This window comes from Culicoides brevitarsis, unplaced genomic scaffold (genome assembly GCF_036172545.1).
Source record: "Culicoides brevitarsis isolate CSIRO-B50_1 unplaced genomic scaffold, AGI_CSIRO_Cbre_v1 contig_17, whole genome shotgun sequence".
Lineage (NCBI taxonomy): Eukaryota > Metazoa > Arthropoda > Insecta > Diptera > Ceratopogonidae > Culicoides > Culicoides brevitarsis.
In genome coordinates, this window is record NW_026973401.1 from 1 (window position 1) to 16,080 (window position 16,080).

General features: G+C 31.2%; 2 protein-coding genes across 3 annotated transcripts; one reads left to right on the forward strand and one right to left on the reverse strand.

Moving 5' to 3' along the window:
- Positions 1 to 6,408: 6,408 nt before the first annotated feature.
- LOC134836371 (rab GTPase-activating protein 1-like) lies at positions 6,409 to 12,227 on the reverse strand. Of its 2 annotated transcripts, none has more exons than XM_063851595.1 (6): positions 11,754 to 12,227; positions 11,275 to 11,695; positions 11,013 to 11,219; positions 8,199 to 10,176; positions 7,085 to 7,501; positions 6,409 to 6,985 (listed from the first exon to the last, which is right to left on the reverse strand). In XM_063851595.1, exons 1-6 carry the CDS (start codon positions 11,992 to 11,994, stop codon positions 6,899 to 6,901), a joined length of 3,351 nt encoding a protein of 1,116 aa, XP_063707665.1. In that variant the 5' UTR covers positions 11,995 to 12,227; the 3' UTR covers positions 6,409 to 6,898. The 2 variants fall into 2 exon arrangements, with proteins under 2 accessions (XP_063707665.1, XP_063707664.1); XM_063851594.1 differs by having other exon boundaries at positions 6,409 to 7,024.
- Positions 12,228 to 12,378: 151 nt separating this feature from the next.
- LOC134836373 (transcription factor SPT20 homolog) lies at positions 12,379 to 16,018 on the forward strand. Its single transcript, XM_063851597.1, has 5 exons — positions 12,379 to 12,561; positions 12,654 to 12,747; positions 12,811 to 13,876; positions 14,552 to 15,542; positions 15,606 to 16,018. Exons 3-5 carry the CDS (start codon positions 12,811 to 12,813, stop codon positions 15,892 to 15,894), a joined length of 2,346 nt encoding a protein of 781 aa, XP_063707667.1. The 5' UTR covers positions 12,379 to 12,561; positions 12,654 to 12,747; the 3' UTR covers positions 15,895 to 16,018.
- Positions 16,019 to 16,080: the final 62 nt, after the last annotated feature.

A 16,080-nucleotide genomic window follows, 5' to 3' on the forward strand; every position in this document is an offset into this window, starting at 1 on the left:
TCTCGTCGGCCGCACCAACATCACACCACCATCCACACAACTACTATTCGGCGCATCATCGGCTGAGTGGCGGCCATGAATCATCGCCATTGTCGTCGCCAGCATCGGTTGCCTCGTCGGCCCGTTCGCACCAAGCATCACCAAATTCCACGTCGTATCACTTATTACATCCGTGCGACGGCGGGCAATACGGCAAGAAAAGTATTTAATTAACTACGGAACATTTTTAAGAACAAACGGTGTCAAAAATTTACATAAGATTTTTTTTTCGATATAAGCAACCAATCACATCGTTTATTTTATTTTTATTGTTAAACCTTTTTATTATTTTTTTGATCTACTTTTTACACGAAACACACATTTATTAGTACTTTTTATTAATTATATCATTATTATATTTTATTATATTAAACTATGAAATATCGAATATTATTAACGTTATTATATTACTATATGTTTAAGGATGAAAGGATACAGGATATTGAAAAATAGAGGTTTTAAAAAACAAAAATTGGGAAAACAATAAGGCCAAGAAACAAACTTAAAAAAAAATATTTTTTAAAAAATGAACGCATTTGAAAGGAAATTTTTAATTTTTCCGTTTTAAATTTTGTGCCAAAATCAAGTAATTAATTAACTTTTTTTTTTATTAAGATCACTTTCGATCTCATATATTTTTAAATCTTTTCAATTGCCTTCATTAAAAATTAAATTTAAATAAAAAACTTCTAATTTTTAACTTTTTCAACTTGAAAACGTCCAACATAATTTTTAAACGGAATTTCAAAAATTCTCAGAGACACGAATATATATTTAAAAAATGTGCAATCATAAAGGAAAAAAAACGAAGTTAAAAAAATAGACAATATAAATATTTAAATACGAGAGCGTTCGCAATATTAACAATTTTTGTGCATTTTTGTTCTATTTTCTATATTTAAAAAAAAAATAAAATAAAATAATCAACAACAGTCAAAAGAAATATGTACAAAAAATATTAAATCACGGAAGAAAAAAAAATTAATCAATCAAAATATATAAAAAAAAACATCCAATCAGATCAAAAAACGCCACAAAAATTATATTTAATGAAAAATATGATATACAAGTTTTTTGTAGAAAAAAAATAAATAAAAAAGTATTTAATCAAATTGGATTGGTAGTGCGTTGTAATCCAGAAACACAAGAAAAAAAAAAAGTAAAATAAGCACCTCCACTTATAAATACACAAGAAAAACAACAACATATTATATATTATTATAAATATAAAGATAACGTGATGTAAAAATTAAAGTAGATGAAAAAAACTTAGATTTAGCAAGTGTAGAGATAATTTATCGTTAAAATTGGGGGTAGAAAAGTGTTAATCCAGCAAGAAAAAGTAATTTGTATAAAAAATTGCATTTTAGAATGATTCATTGGATGAAAAACGGAAGTTTTTAAAAAATTAAGGAAGAAAGATGAAGAATAACATAACAAAATAAAGTATAAAAAATAAGTAATAAGTGTCTGTATAACAAAAAAAAAACAAACAAATGAATAAAATAATGTAGATTACTATTAAAAATGGAAGAAATAATGAAAAATACCTAGAAAAGCAAGTGAAAATCAGCATAAATGTGTACAAATAAAAATACTTATGTAGTAAAAATATTTTGTGTTTTATTTTAATTTTTCCTTTTTTGGTTCATAAAAAAAAGTAAAACTTTATTTTTTGAGGTAATTTTTATTTTTTTTTTGTTTTTGGATGGTCACGTAAGGTAATAAAAAATAAAATTTTGAGACCCTTATTTGTTTAAAATTTAATTATCGAAACAGGAAATGAATCACTTGTACGTTTAATCACGTAGAAATTATTTTCTTTATAAATACAAAGGTGAGAGATTTTGAAATCAGTTGCTTTTGGAACTTATAATAAATAACACCTACATTTTGGAGGTAAATATAAATAAAAAAAAACTTTTTTATTTTAAAATCGCCTAGTGATGATTTCTGATCATATTGGGTCGATATTTGATGAAACAAATTTCCAAATTTTCCAAAAATGATTTTTTGCTAATTAAAAATTGTTTGTTTACATTAAATGTCACCGACGATTAGATTTGACATTTGTCTCTAATTTCAAAATGCGACGTTTTTCTCTAGATTCACAATAATTTAAGAAATAAAAAAAATTAAAGTTTTTATCCCAAGCCTAAATTCAAAAGTCCAATATGACAAAAAAAAGTTAAAAATTCTTTAAAAATGACACTTTTTTATTTATTTTTTTAATATTGATATTGAAAAAGTGTCCGTAAAAAATTATTTGAAAATTAAAATTGTATCCTTTATTTTTAAGACCACATCAGATTAAAAAAAAAAATAATTTTTGGTTTTTAAAAAATTATTACAAATAATTTTGTAATTAAAATGGATTTCTTGCAAAAAATTTTTTGAGAAGAAAATCCAAGCTAAAAAAAATACAATTTTTAATACAAAAATTTTTATAAAATGATAAATATAAATAAATAAAAAAAATTCTTAAAATATAATAAATATACACAGTAAAAAATCCACGTCTCGCGCTAAACGTGCGCGAGACGTGGCGCGAAAAAATCGAATTTTTTCTACAAAAATGTTTTATAAAATGCTCGAGACAACAAACAATCCTAGTGAAAAAAAAATTTTTTGAAAAAATTTTGATTTTCGACCAAAAATTCAAAAATTGCTTGAAAATCATGAAAATCGCCAAAAATCGAGGTTGAGGTGAAATTTTTTGAAAATTTTTTTTTTCACTAGAATTGTTTGTTGTCTCGAGAGGATCATTTTTCGCCAAGAAACATATGCCCGCAAACCTACCATTGCTTCAGAAAAGCCAAAAATATCAATTTTTTCGTTAAAACTGTGTAGCCCAAAACTCTGAAATATTTTATTTTTTTTTTAAATTCTAAACGAATTTAAATACCGGTCTAAACTATTAAGTTTCGTTTGAAACGACCTTACTTTCTTTCCTTTAAATGATCAAAATTTATTTAAAAATTAACAAATACCAAAAATGAAAAAATATATTGTCCACTTACGAAACAATCAATTGACACCAATGCACTTAAGCACTTTTGAACACTTTTTTTTGAAGAAAAGACTAAACCAAAATAAAAAAAAAACTTGTCCTATTGAATAGAAACTTGAGACCTGCGGTGGCGCTCTGTGATATCTATTCACCCGTTACAAAAAAAAAGTTCGAGAAACTTCCAACAACGAATCAGAGAAGAGCAAAACACATTAAAAAATACATTCAAATAAATTATGGAAGAAAAGAACAAGAAAGGGCCAAAAATATTACAAGAAAACGCATCATAAAACTTTAGTTCCATATGTGTGTTTGACGCAACAACACGGTAAAGCCGGTTAGTGTTCAAAAATTTAACACACAAAAAATAAAGTGTTATGTTTACAAAAAATAAATATTTAGTAAAAAAAAACTCTGCCTGCAAAAATAAGACGTTATCATCAATTTTTTTGTAATTCTTCAAAAAAAATATTTCCTTATTGTGCATTTTTTTAATAAAATAAACAATATTTTGCTACATTCGTTTTGTAATAAAACCCAGAACTCTGTGAATTTATCGTCAGTTCATTTTAGAATTTAGAGAAATCAAGTTCTATAAAAAATTAAAAAAATATATATTATTATTAAAAAGGTAAGAGAATTAAAATTTTATTTAAATTAAGTTAATTTAAATTTTAAATTAAATTTCTTGCAAGAACAGTGAACAAGATATTCAAAAGTGTCCGTAAAAACTGATTTAAATTTTTTCCCTCTTAATTTTAAGACCTCATCTGTTAACAATAAACATCAACTGAGAAACATCTGAGAAATAAGAAACATGATAGGTCTTGTCCTGGAATATTTTTTTCGTAATGTGTAATAATTTTTTCTTCGGCTTGTGCAGTATTTGCAATGAAAACGAATGAGTGATCAAATTTCCGCTGACTTATCAGTCAAAATATTCAAATTTTTTATATAGAAAGTACTCTGTATTGAAAAGTTTAATCAAATTGAAATTCATTCAAAGATTATAATTACTTATCAGTGATTATTTCATTTTGATCAAAATAAGACGTGTAATTTTTTTGCATTCGTGATATTTATTTGTATTGAAAAAAATATTTTTAGTTTAAAATTTTTAAAATAGTTTAGAAAGGATTTTCAATTTAGGTATATTTAAATTTTTGGTAATACCTCTCGAAAAAATTAATAAAATTGCGTTTTTAAGAATTCGTGCGCAAAACGCATTCTCGAACGCAATTTCTTATAAAAATTCCAATTAGAATTTAGAAAAATTTATTTACCCTTGGAAACTGTGAGAAAAAACCCTTGTCCTTGAATTTTTTCTACCTGCTTTTTAAGTACTTTCCTAGAAAACAGATAAAGGACATAAAAAATAGAAAAGAATCGCAATAAATTAAAAAAAAATTTTATCGTTCTTTGTATCGTTCTTTATCTTTTGTAATATTTTTTTCTAATTTTTTTTAAACATAAATTGAAGAATTTTCCTTTGATCAGTTTGATCGTTAAGAATTTTTATGTTCTTTTTAATTTTACCGAAATTTTTTAGGAAAAAAAATGTCTAGGATTCAATTAATTTATGTCTCGCAGCTGCACAAATTTTTATGTTGCACTGACGAAATTTTTAAGAATTTTATTTAATAAATATTTCTGTTTGAAAAAAAATATTTATGATGTAATCGAATTTGTAGAAATTAAACGAAAAAATTAAAATAATCAAAATTTTGAAAAGCCGAAAAAATGCGGAAAAACTGGAAATATCGAACAAATTTCAACATAAAAAGGTAAAACTAAAAAAAAAATAAATGTATTGCAATATTTTTGTCTCGTAAGCAACTTTTTTTTGCCCATTTTGTGTATCTTAGGCTTCTCAGGCTCATAAGTCTTCTCACAAAAAAAAGAATAAATTGTTCGTTTTGAAAAAAAATAGAAACAAAAATATCTGCCTGGACCTAAATTTTATACTATATCATATTGATGAACATTATCAATAAAAATTTGCTTATTTGGACCTTTTTAAAAATTTCTTTGATAATTTTGTAGGACATTTTTTAGCTCTAGATCTGAACCTTTTCATTTTTCTTTTTGATTTGTGCTTTTCCAAAATATATATTATATTTTTTAAATTGAAAAAATAATAAGGCATAATATTTTGGAGCTCAAAATGTTTTAATCATAATTTTGAAGAAAATGTTTTAGAATACATTTTCCATATTTTTCCTGTTGAATTATGGGAGCTCTCGATAAGGAAAAATATTTTTTCTATTTTTAATCAAAAAGTACATTCAACTTAACTCTTCTAGCCTTTCCAGAACGCGAGATATGAAATAAAACACGAAAACTGCCGAATTTCAATGATTTTCAACAATTCATATAAAAAATTAGTATTTCAAAGCCACATAAGGAAAACAAAGGAAATTCCTGTTTTTTGGGTTAAATTTTTGTTTTTTCGATAACTCAAGAATTATAAACGCTACAATATTGATCTAAACGCCAAAAGAAGCGTAAGAGAGTGTACTTTTTGATCAAAAATAGAAAAAAATATTTTTCCTTATCGACGGCTCCCATAGGGGCTCTCAAAGGAGATCTTTAAAGCAAATTTTCACTAAAATGGCTCGGGCGAAGCCAAATCTCATCGGCCATGAAAAAAGTGAATATATTTAGAAAATTCAAGTGTTTTTACGTATATTTGCGCATAAACCGATTGAAAACATCGAGGACCGGGTAGGTTTCTGAGGCTCTAAAAAGTGCTCTTTGAAAAACGGAAAATCGCCCGTTTTCCCGCCATTTTTCGAAATATTTCAAAACTTGGCATGGAGTCTTAAAGTGCTTGCAAAACTACACTTTCATGCCAAATTTCAGGTCTCTAGCCCTGAAACTTCCATGACTTTTAGCCAAAAAGGACTTTCGGGGCACTCATGAGACCCCTAACTTTGAAGGGCTCTAGAAGGCGAACCGTTCGAGCTAAAATTCCGGGAAAAATGGATTTAACCATTTTCGAGGATGGGGAATCGAATGAAGTTAGTTAAATTTGAATCTGAGATGGCTTGTGCCCTCTTAAAAAAAAATCAAAATTTTCCACAAGGAAAAAGTTTCCAAAAAATATGTTGCTATACAAAATACAAACATATATTCCATCTGACCAAAATTTACACCATGTGAATGAAAGAAGAACGAAGAACCAAGAAAGAAAGAAAAGATGAAGAATATGAGATATTAACAACTTGTATGGGTACCGAATTCATTAACAAATTTTTGAACAAATTTCGTTTATCATTTTGAATTACATTTTATTTTTTTTTTATAATCATACAATAATAATAATATTATTACATATCATCAAACTGACTTCAGTGGCATTTGTAACATTCTAAAAATTATCCCAAAGTACGTGTCGTGTTTAACAAAAATTCTATTAATTTCGAATTAAAATTAATTTTCTTTGATATAAAAAATTATTATTTTTTTAAAATTCAAATTCGTGTAAGAAAACAATTTTTTTTTCAATTTCTAAAAAATACTGATTGCGTGCAAAATTTTGTCTCTCGTTCTCTTAATCTTCGTCGTGCAAAATTTCTAATTTAATATTTTTTGTTAGTACATTTATAATTATACGAATGTTTATGTTTTTTTTTTGTTGTTAAAGTCTTAACGTCTAACATAAAATATTTTAAGAGAATATTATTTAGAGTTTTTAGTATGTTTTTTTAAGCAATAAGCATTTTTTAATTCATATGTCATTATTTAGGCTTAGGAGCAATCTTTTAGAGTCATAATCGAAGCAATCTTCACAAATTCTTTTTTTTAATGTACGAAGGCATGTCATTTTTTTTTCTTTTCAAAAGGAAATTATTGTTCTGGATCCTTGTTTGTAGTCCCTGATGATTGGTTTGAGAGTTTTGCCACATCAAAACTGTGTCGATTTTGGCTGTTTTTCTGTTGGAGTAGTTTATTCTTCAGATTTGTAGCACTCAGCTAGAAATTTTTAGATTTTCAAAAATTTTTTTAGGTAAAAATTTAAGTTTTTAAGCTTACCTCACTCGCAGCAATCCCAATCCCTTCGAGCGGAACATGCGCCTGGAACGTCGGAATATCACGTTTTGTTGTATTCACCTTCTCCTGGATCGTATTGAGGGTCTTTGATAACCACGGTTGCCAACTTGCGGGTCCAGTGCCAGTTGCGCCGCCACTTTTTTGATGAATTTCCGAAATTGTTGTCAGTTTGTGGTTCAAATCTTGATTTCGACATTCTGCTTCGACCTTGTCCAGTTTGGTTTTGGCCAATTCGAGTTCCAGCTCACGAATGCGTTGTTGTGCTTCGTGCAGCGGATCCAAGGGATGACTGACTTCGGTTGCTGGTTCGGATTCGAGTCCATTGAGGGGAAGTGGCTTGTGGAGGGGCGAGTGTTGCGGCATGGATGAGGAGCATTTTGTGCAGTTGCCAACGACTTTCTGGAATTCGAATAAGAAAATAACTTAGCTGATCTAAATTTATTTCAAAATATGCCTTTTTTTTGAAAAAAAGAAAAAATAAATTTTTTGAATTTTCTTTTCATACAAAAATTACTAAATTTAAACAAATTCTGACTTGGACCTGAAAAAATCGTCGAGAAAAATATTTATTTTCTAAAAGTTCTTCTTTTTCATCATTTTTCTTAATTTTTTTTTAAATTAAAAAAAAATTAAGATTTAGGTATTTATTTTTTTAGGTACAAAAAATTAAAAAAAAAATATCAAAAATAAAAAAAATAAAATTGATTTAATTAATATTAAATTATTAATAATGTAAATACCTAATGAATTAATTTAATTAAGTTAAAAATTTTAAAAAATAAGACAAAAAATTAAAAAATCAAAACAACAAAAAAAAAATCAAAAAAAAAAATTTCTAAAAAAAAATTTTTTGAACAGGTACTAAAAAATAAAAAAAAAAAATAAAATTTCAAAAATAGTTAAAAAAATCTATTTTTTTTTTTTTTTGAACAGAAAATAAAATTTTCATTTCAAAAATAGTTCAAAATCTATTTTTTTTTTCAAATTTTAAAAGAAAAATCCATTTTTTTATTTTGTCATGTTGAATTTTCAATTTTTTACGGGCAAAAGCTCAAAATAATTGGTCTAAATAGAAAAATTCCAGAAAAAAACTTACCGTAACCTCTTCCACCATTGTGGTGAGTTTGTTAATCTGCTGTTCCTGCCTCTGAATAATCTGCTTGTAGTCACTGATGATATTCTTACCCTGTCTTTCTTGCTTTTCCGTCTCCTGCAAGCGACTCTTAAGTAATTCTATTTCAGTCTGTAACATTTTCCGCTCTTCATCGAACTTTTCCTCATAATATTTCAGCGCCGCCTGTTCACGTTCCTCCTCCTGCTTCTGAATACGATACTCATCTTCGTACTTTTTCAACTTTTTGATTTTCCACTCGCAAACCATTTTCATGAGTTTTCGTGTTTGCGCTTCACTGCGACACTTTTTCGGGAGCGAAACCCGAATATATTTCAAAATTCCCTCAAAATCCAACTCCAAGAGATCCTTCTTGCAAATGTAGAGTAACGTCATGGCAACTTGAAACAAAACCGCTTGTCCATCGAGCAGGAACAAATCGAGCACGTGAAACACGAAACAGAGCGGAAAGCGAGCCGTGAAGAGTGTCAAGAACCACTGACTGGCAAACATGTGCGTTTCAACGCCATTTGCCTCGAAATGGTCCCACAAATCGGGAAGTTGCTCCTTTAGCAGACGATTTAGCTGGTAAAGTCGCAAATAAAGTGCTTCGAAACCGAGTTTGTAGAGATCGCGCAGTTTGTAGTCGTACATGAACGCAACGAGAACCGCAAATGCCTCTTCTTCGGGCATGTGGAGCAGCAAAGAGGCCGAAATGAAGCTCAATCCTTGGCAATATCCGATTTCGGCATCATGAACTGCATAAGCCTTCGAGACCTTGTACAGGGAATCTTGACCCAAACCACCGGAATCTTTGAAAAATTTGTGTGCGGGAAAGGTGCGGTTCAGATCTCGTTGAATAACGGTCTCACACGACGTTTCTTTGGTAATTAAGATCCGATAACGCTCCATCAGCTCCGTGGCATTTTCGGTTCCTGCGAGTTTTTGCCATACGCGACATCGTAGGGCCTCTGGGATGCCGGCTCGAACGAGGGCTGGGAGTGCTTTTGGACGTTTATTTGTTTCCCATTCCTGCAGGACGAGACTCCATTCCTCCAAACAGTCCACGGAACATTCTTTCGAGACTTCGCCAGTGCCCGAAAGTAAAGGTTCGTCGGTATCCGAGAGACAATCGCCTTCCGTCAAGTCCGTAATGTCATCAAAATCGAACGAGAGAGCACTTTGCGACCTCACCATCTTCGATAAATTCTTCGTAAACGCTCGCAACGATGTTCCGGATTGCGAAACTTCGATGATTTCCTCACTCGGATCGATACTTTGGACTTCCCAGCTGCCAGCACTGTCCTTCAGCTGCAAATAAAACTTTTGCAAAAGCGGGCGTTTACTCAAAAGTAAGTTATCCATGAGCCGCGACTCGTTTTGCGACGCAATTGTCACCATTGTTTCGATCACGAAGCGAACTGGCTCCGAAATCCCCTTTATCACAAGATCCACAGCTACAGTCACGTATTTTTTCGGTGACTCTGCATTCAAAATCTCAAAAGCTTTTTCGTTTGCCTTCCATTCGGCCTGCACTTGATACGGCGCCAAAGCGGGAGACAATTGACTGCCGTCGACTTTTAAGTAACCCATGTGAGCCATATCCAAGAGTCGCATGTCAGCTTGGCGGATCAGCTTTCCGGGACTTAATAATACGCCGAAGCAACGTTCGATCAGTAATGGCGGCAAATTTCCCGATGGCACCTGTTTGACCACAATACAAACTTCCTTGTCGACGTTGCAGCGTAACTTGAAGACGTTTTTGTCTCTTGCGACAGCGGAATATGAATTTTTTGCCACTTTTTCGCGAATTTCTAGAGAGACGTTGAACTCGTACATGGCTTGCGACAAGGGATTTCCCGTCATGTCGGAACAAATTGACGTTACCATGGCATTTTCGGACGTAGCAGCTGTCGATGTCACGGAACAAGTCATACTTGCGGACAAGCGATTGAATGCCTTACTGCAAAAGAGGAAAAATAAACGTAAAAAATCATGAATCACACATGAGGTCGGTACAAATGATACTCTATAATTTTGTCGGATGCCTTATTTTGGATTTGTATAAAAAAATGGGGTAGAAAAAAATTAAATTTTTAAATTAAATTAAATTTTAATAAAAGCATTTTAATTTTTAACCTTTTTCAAAAATATTTTGAAATATTTTGGAATTTTTGAATTAAAATGACTCAAAAAATTGGTAAAATTTGCTTTACGTTTGGATGAAAAAAAATTTTTTGAACACGTGATCAAAATTAAAATTTAAAAAATATTTATTTTGGCAAATTTTTGTTCAAATTTTGTTCAATTTTGAGATAAAATTTTAAAAAAGAAAATATTGAAAAAAAAAATAATAAAAAAATGATTTAAAAAGTTCCTCGTATCATATAAAAATATTCCTTATTTTTAGGATGAAAATTAAAATAATTAATTTTATCGCCCAAATTATTTATCAAAAAAAAAAAAATAAATAAATAAATAAATAGAATAAAAATAAATATTTAAAATAAATTAAGATTTTAAAAAATTATAAAAAATATTTCAAAGCAATTTTTTTAAATTTTAAAAATTTTGGTTTTTGTTAAAATCTAGGTATTTACCTATCCTAACATTTTATAAAAAAAAATTAAAAATATTTTTATTTATTTTTTAAATTTTAAAATTTATCTTTTGATCATTTTTTTTTTACCAAAATTTCTACTTCAAAAAAAATTTTCCATTTTTTTTTTTCAAAATTTTTTGATATTATTAAAAAGTTTCATTTGAACCAGCCTAAAGTCAAATAAAAAAAAAACTTACTAAAAACAGCTGTTGACTCGCGTTATTGCTTCCGGAATCTGGCAACGAAAAACGTGACATTGGAATATCTGAGCATCCTGCGCTGTGCCATGAGACCATGTGAATGCGAAACATGCGGAATCTGCCGTATCTGCGGGTCCCGGAGTATAAAATAATATTCGCTGGATTTGATAAGTGGACACTACTGAGTTTTTGTTGTCGTACAATCTAAAAAAATAAAAATTTTACAAATTGAATTTTTAAAAAATAATTAAAAACTTACACAACAACACCTTCCGGTCCATTCGGGACACTAATTGAGACATCGATGCCCGTATTGCTGCACAAAGCATTCATTTCGGACATTTTTCGTCGAATTTCCGACTCAGACTTGGGTGCATTGATATTAACTGCTCCCAAATACGTCACGGCAGAGAATTTCGTGCATTCCTGATCGATATCGGAGACTTCCTCGTCATCCGTGTCACTTCGCTCTTTAGTTTTCGTGCCGGGCGTTGTCTCACCCGCTGGACTGGCATCCATGCAGTCATAAAAAACGGACTGTCCCACCTTATTCGGATCGGGAGTCGTCAAACTATTGGGACTTTGGACATTTTTCGTCTCCAAAGTCGCAACTGGCAAATTATCCAAACAAAGTGCGGGTTTTTTCAAAGTTGTCGATGACGAAAGTGCATCCGATGCATCTAAAAATCGCAGTTTTAAGAGAAAAATTTAATGAAAAAATATTTTTTAATGCCTCACCTTCCTTCTCATTGACATCGCACTCCTTAATGACTTCCGTGAGATTCTTCTCCAACTCCTGAATATCCCCGTTCGCGGCGATATTAAGTACTGGCGATATCGGAATGACACCCTCTTTCCTCCCTTCGTCCATCTTCGTCGTGTCTACCTCGTCCTTGCTCAAGCTGATATTCAAAGCTGGCGTTTCCGGAACAATTTCATACTCAGAATCCGATGACTTGATACTCAAATTGTCTTCCATAGCTGGTGCCCGAGCAACGAGTCGTCTAATTGCACTCTGCCATCGTCGTTCAGCCGAAGAACAAAGAAGTCTGCGATCGAGTTTTTTCGTATGTCTACTTGTCGCGGCCCGATTTCTTGCAATCTGCACTTGCAATTCGCGTAATTTGTCGTTTTTAGTCTCGAGGTTTCGTTAATTCGTCTCCCGACACGGTTCTTAATTGAGTTTTTGTGATTTTTCCGATTTTTTGGGCTGATTTGTTTTTACAATGAACAACACATGAGCTGGAAATCATGAAGAAATCCACATGAACACGTCAAATTTCCAGAAATTTGCCACAGCTAATTCAAGATTTATCATTTCCAGTAGTCTCAACTAGAATCTCTGAAATTTCACAACAACAAAACGGGCGCTGAAGCTTTTTTAATTAATTTTTCGTATTTAAACCTAAAATTAATGCATAAATCGTAGTTAAAAGTAGAGAATAGTTGGTCAAATTTGTGACGAAGTATTGATTTCGCATGAAAATCAAAGAAAATTGATAAATTCCGATAGTCTTGACATTGTGTACAATCTCGCCAATACAAGGTTAATTGATTTTTCGTGCCTTTTCCTGAAATTTTAAACATTTTTATCTCAAATTTCATCACTAATTTGTAATTTTTCAATTTTATTTGCAGAACGTTCATGGAGTCACAAGTCCTCCTGCCTTTCCAGCGGTAAAATAGTTACAATTTTGAATTTAAAAAACGAAAACTGATAAAAACATCGAAAGTAAGTTAAATTTTGGGAATTTAGGTCAATTTTTTAAAAATATTTTATTTTTTTTCGTTTTAGATGAAGCACAGAAACACAGACGATAGCGAAAACGTTCCCCGAAAACGCCAAAGAACCATCGAAGATGCCGTACTTTGTGTCTTTTGCAACGTTTACGTGAATCTCGCAGCGCACATGATGGAATGTGACGCTTACCAAAAGGCACTTGAGGAGTACCAAGTATTAACAAAGTCAAAAGCGGTCCACGGAGCGGCAATTGACAAAGCGCTGCAATGTCGCGTTATGCTAAAACGTAATTGCGAGACTCACCACGAACGCAGGAGACTCGTGAAAGAATATTTGGCACAAAGTAGACCAAAATATATCAGTATACCGATTAGATGTACGTTGCCCGCATGCAGTCCGGAGCAAAAAGTTTGTGGCATTCGCGGAATCGAGCCATTTGAGAATCGAATCACGGTTAAAATCACAGATGAGAAACGTCCTTTGGCTCAAGGGTCACGATTGCAACAAGATATTCTGCGGCTTGCTTCAAATTTCTTGGGCGGACCTTCTAGAAAGCCTCGCGAACGAAAAATCCCTCCCTTAGTTGAAATTGCGAAGGTATCGAGGCCAAACACGATCACACCTGTTGCGTCAGCCGAGAACGAATCTCCGAATATTTCGAAAAAAGTTGTAGAAAAATATATTGAACCAGCTCCAAAAGTTGTAAAAACATCAAAAGTACCTTCAACGACAGCTCCTTTGAAGGAAATTGTCCCAATAGAACAAACAAATGCTTCGACAAGTGCCTTAGTCCCAGTGAATTCTTCAAATCAACACGTAAATGTCCTGCAGCTCAATCAAGGACCCGTTACCGCATCGCGAGTCATCACGGATACAATTCAAATCACAATTTCGTACACCGCGCCATCGTCATCGCCGCCACTAAATACTCTCCCATACACGCCGATTGCTCAAATTACGGTGCCAACTGTTTCTAATACGCTTCCACGTAGTATGCCGATGCTTCATTCGCCGATCCAAGCACAACCAGCGACTTTGGTGCAAAACACGATGATACCGGCCGTTGTTACGATGCCTGTAACGCAACAAATTCCACAACAAGTTGCCGTAAATACTCAATGTAAGGCTTTTTTTGTTCAATACCCCATTATTTGGCGTATTGTTCCAAAATTTTGATCAAATATTTTTTTTAATTTAAAAAAAAATAATTTTTAAAAACATTTTTCAAAATTTTTCAAAAAAAAAAAATTTTTTTCAAAAAAAAAAAGAATTTTTAAAAAAAAAAAATATTTTAAAAAATTTAAAAAAAAAATTAAAATTAAAAAAAAATAACTTTTAAAAATTAAAAAAATAATTTTAATAATTAATTAAAAAAAATAAAAAAAAAGAATTTTAAAATAAAAAAAAAATAATTTTAAAAAATTAAAGGAAAAAAGTTATTTTAAAAATTAAAAAAAAATGTTTTAAAAATTAAGTTCCTTAAATTAAATTAAATTAATTTTTTTAAATTAAAATTTATCATTAGGAAAATTATGTTTTATTTAAAATAATTTTAATTTTCTTTTATATTTAGTTTAAAACATTTAAAATTCAATTCAGTAGGGAGAAAAAAAAATTTAATATTAAAAAATTAGAAACAAAATTATTCCTGTCGTTTTTTTATCAAAATTTTCTAATTGTAAAGTTTTCCTCAGTCAATTATTTTTTTTATTAATTTTCGAGATTAAATATTATTGAGTTTCTTTATGCTAAAAATTTAAAATATTTAAATTTTTATTTTTTTGTATCTTTGTAGCTTCTTATATTGGCACCGTAAGTCAATATCCTCCAGCCATTATTCAAAAGCAACAACAACAACAACTAATTCCGCAGCAGAATCAAATTCAGCAACCTAATAACCGAGTTGTACAAGCCAGGGCAACATATGTTCCGCAAGCGATAATGAATAAACCGTCAAATCAAAATCAAATGAATCAAAATTACCAGCAAAATGTTCAATATCAGACGCAAAATCAGCAGCAATATCAAGCCCAATATCAACAGCCAGTGCAACAACAACAAAATTATTATCGAAATATTCAAGAGGAGTTGATTAACGACACGATTCAATCGAGTTTGAGTTCCCCAAATTTGGCTAGACCGACAAATGTGAATATGCAGCAGCAGCAACAGCAAAGACAGTATCAACCGCAAATGATGGTAACTACGCAGCAAAGACAAGCGATTTATTCGCAACAGCAACAACAGCAGCCAAATATTCAGCAAGTTCAGCAACGGCGAATGTCCCAACAGCAGCAAATGGTTCAGAACCAACCAAGACAAATGGCTTATCCTCAACAACAGCAGCAGCAACAACAACAACAACAACAGCAGCAGCGACAAAATTGGTCTTGGACTTATAATGCCCCAAATCGTCCTCCGGTTATCGTACAAAAAAGTGGCAACGTCATGCCAATGATGATTCTGAAGCAACAAAACACTCAAGCGCCATCCAATCGACAAAGCCCGAATGAAAATTACCAAAATCTCCCAAACCAACAAATCAATGGTCAATTCAACATTCCAACAAATAATGCTCAAATGACGCCAAATAACGTAAACGTCCAACAAAACTCAATTCAAAGAAATCTCCTGCAAAATCCTCAATCGAATACTGTCACAAATGTGCCCGGCCTACTGCGAGTCAGAGACATACAGGAACTCAACGCTTCAGTTACGATGCCAAACGATTTTCCGCTAAGCTACGAGCCATCCAGTCAAAACAGCATCCCACCCAGTCCGCCATCGTCAGTTTTTCAAATTGCAAATTTAAAAGCTTTAATTTAATTTTCAAACATTTATCTTTATAGCACGCCTTGCTTAGAAGACAAATACCAAATCAAAGTCAATCGAAACGTTTTGGACGAACTCCAAGTGGGATTGTTCCCCAAACAATATCCGGACACGTTCATCAAGATCGAAGAAACGACAGGCGAAGAACGAGAATTCGCCAAAAGGTGTTTGTTAGATCCTAGCTTTGTAAATGGTATTCGTAAGCAATTTCGATCTGAAGAATGTGTAAGTCAATTTAAGAACCAAATAACGAAATTATTCGGTAGTGAAATTCCCCAGCAATATTACCATTTATGGAGATGCTAATGATTTTTTATTGATTAAAAAATTAATAAAGAAATTGTGAAAGTAATTCTGAAATGTAGATCTGATATTTAAAAAATAAATAAAAAATAGGAAAATGTTTAATGTAAATTCTTAAATCAAAATAATTAGGTAATGATTTTTAAGATCTTAATGGTTAATGTTTAGTTTATTAATTCTTTCTTATTA

Bases quoted from the DNA above. Each gene is read 5' to 3' on its own strand.
- LOC134836371 (XM_063851594.1), bottom strand. From the start codon at position 11,994: ATGGAAGACAATTTGAGTATCAAGTCATCGGATTCTGAGTATGAAATT. The intron at 11,696-11,753 runs GTGAGGCATTAA...TGCGATTTTTAG, and splicing joins CGATGTCAATGAGAAGGAAG to ATGCATCGGATGCACTTTCG. The intron at 7,502-8,198 runs GTAAGTTTTTTT...TTCGAATTCCAG, and splicing joins CAATGGTGGAAGAGGTTACG to AAAGTCGTTGGCAACTGCAC.
- LOC134836373 (XM_063851597.1), top strand. From the start codon at position 12,811: ATGAAGCACAGAAACACAGACGATAGCGAAAACGTTCCCCGAAAACGC. The intron at 13,877-14,551 runs GTAAGGCTTTTT...GTATCTTTGTAG, and splicing joins AGTTGCCGTAAATACTCAAT to CTTCTTATATTGGCACCGTA. The intron at 15,543-15,605 runs GTCAGTTTTTCA...TTATCTTTATAG, and splicing joins ATCCCACCCAGTCCGCCATC to CACGCCTTGCTTAGAAGACA.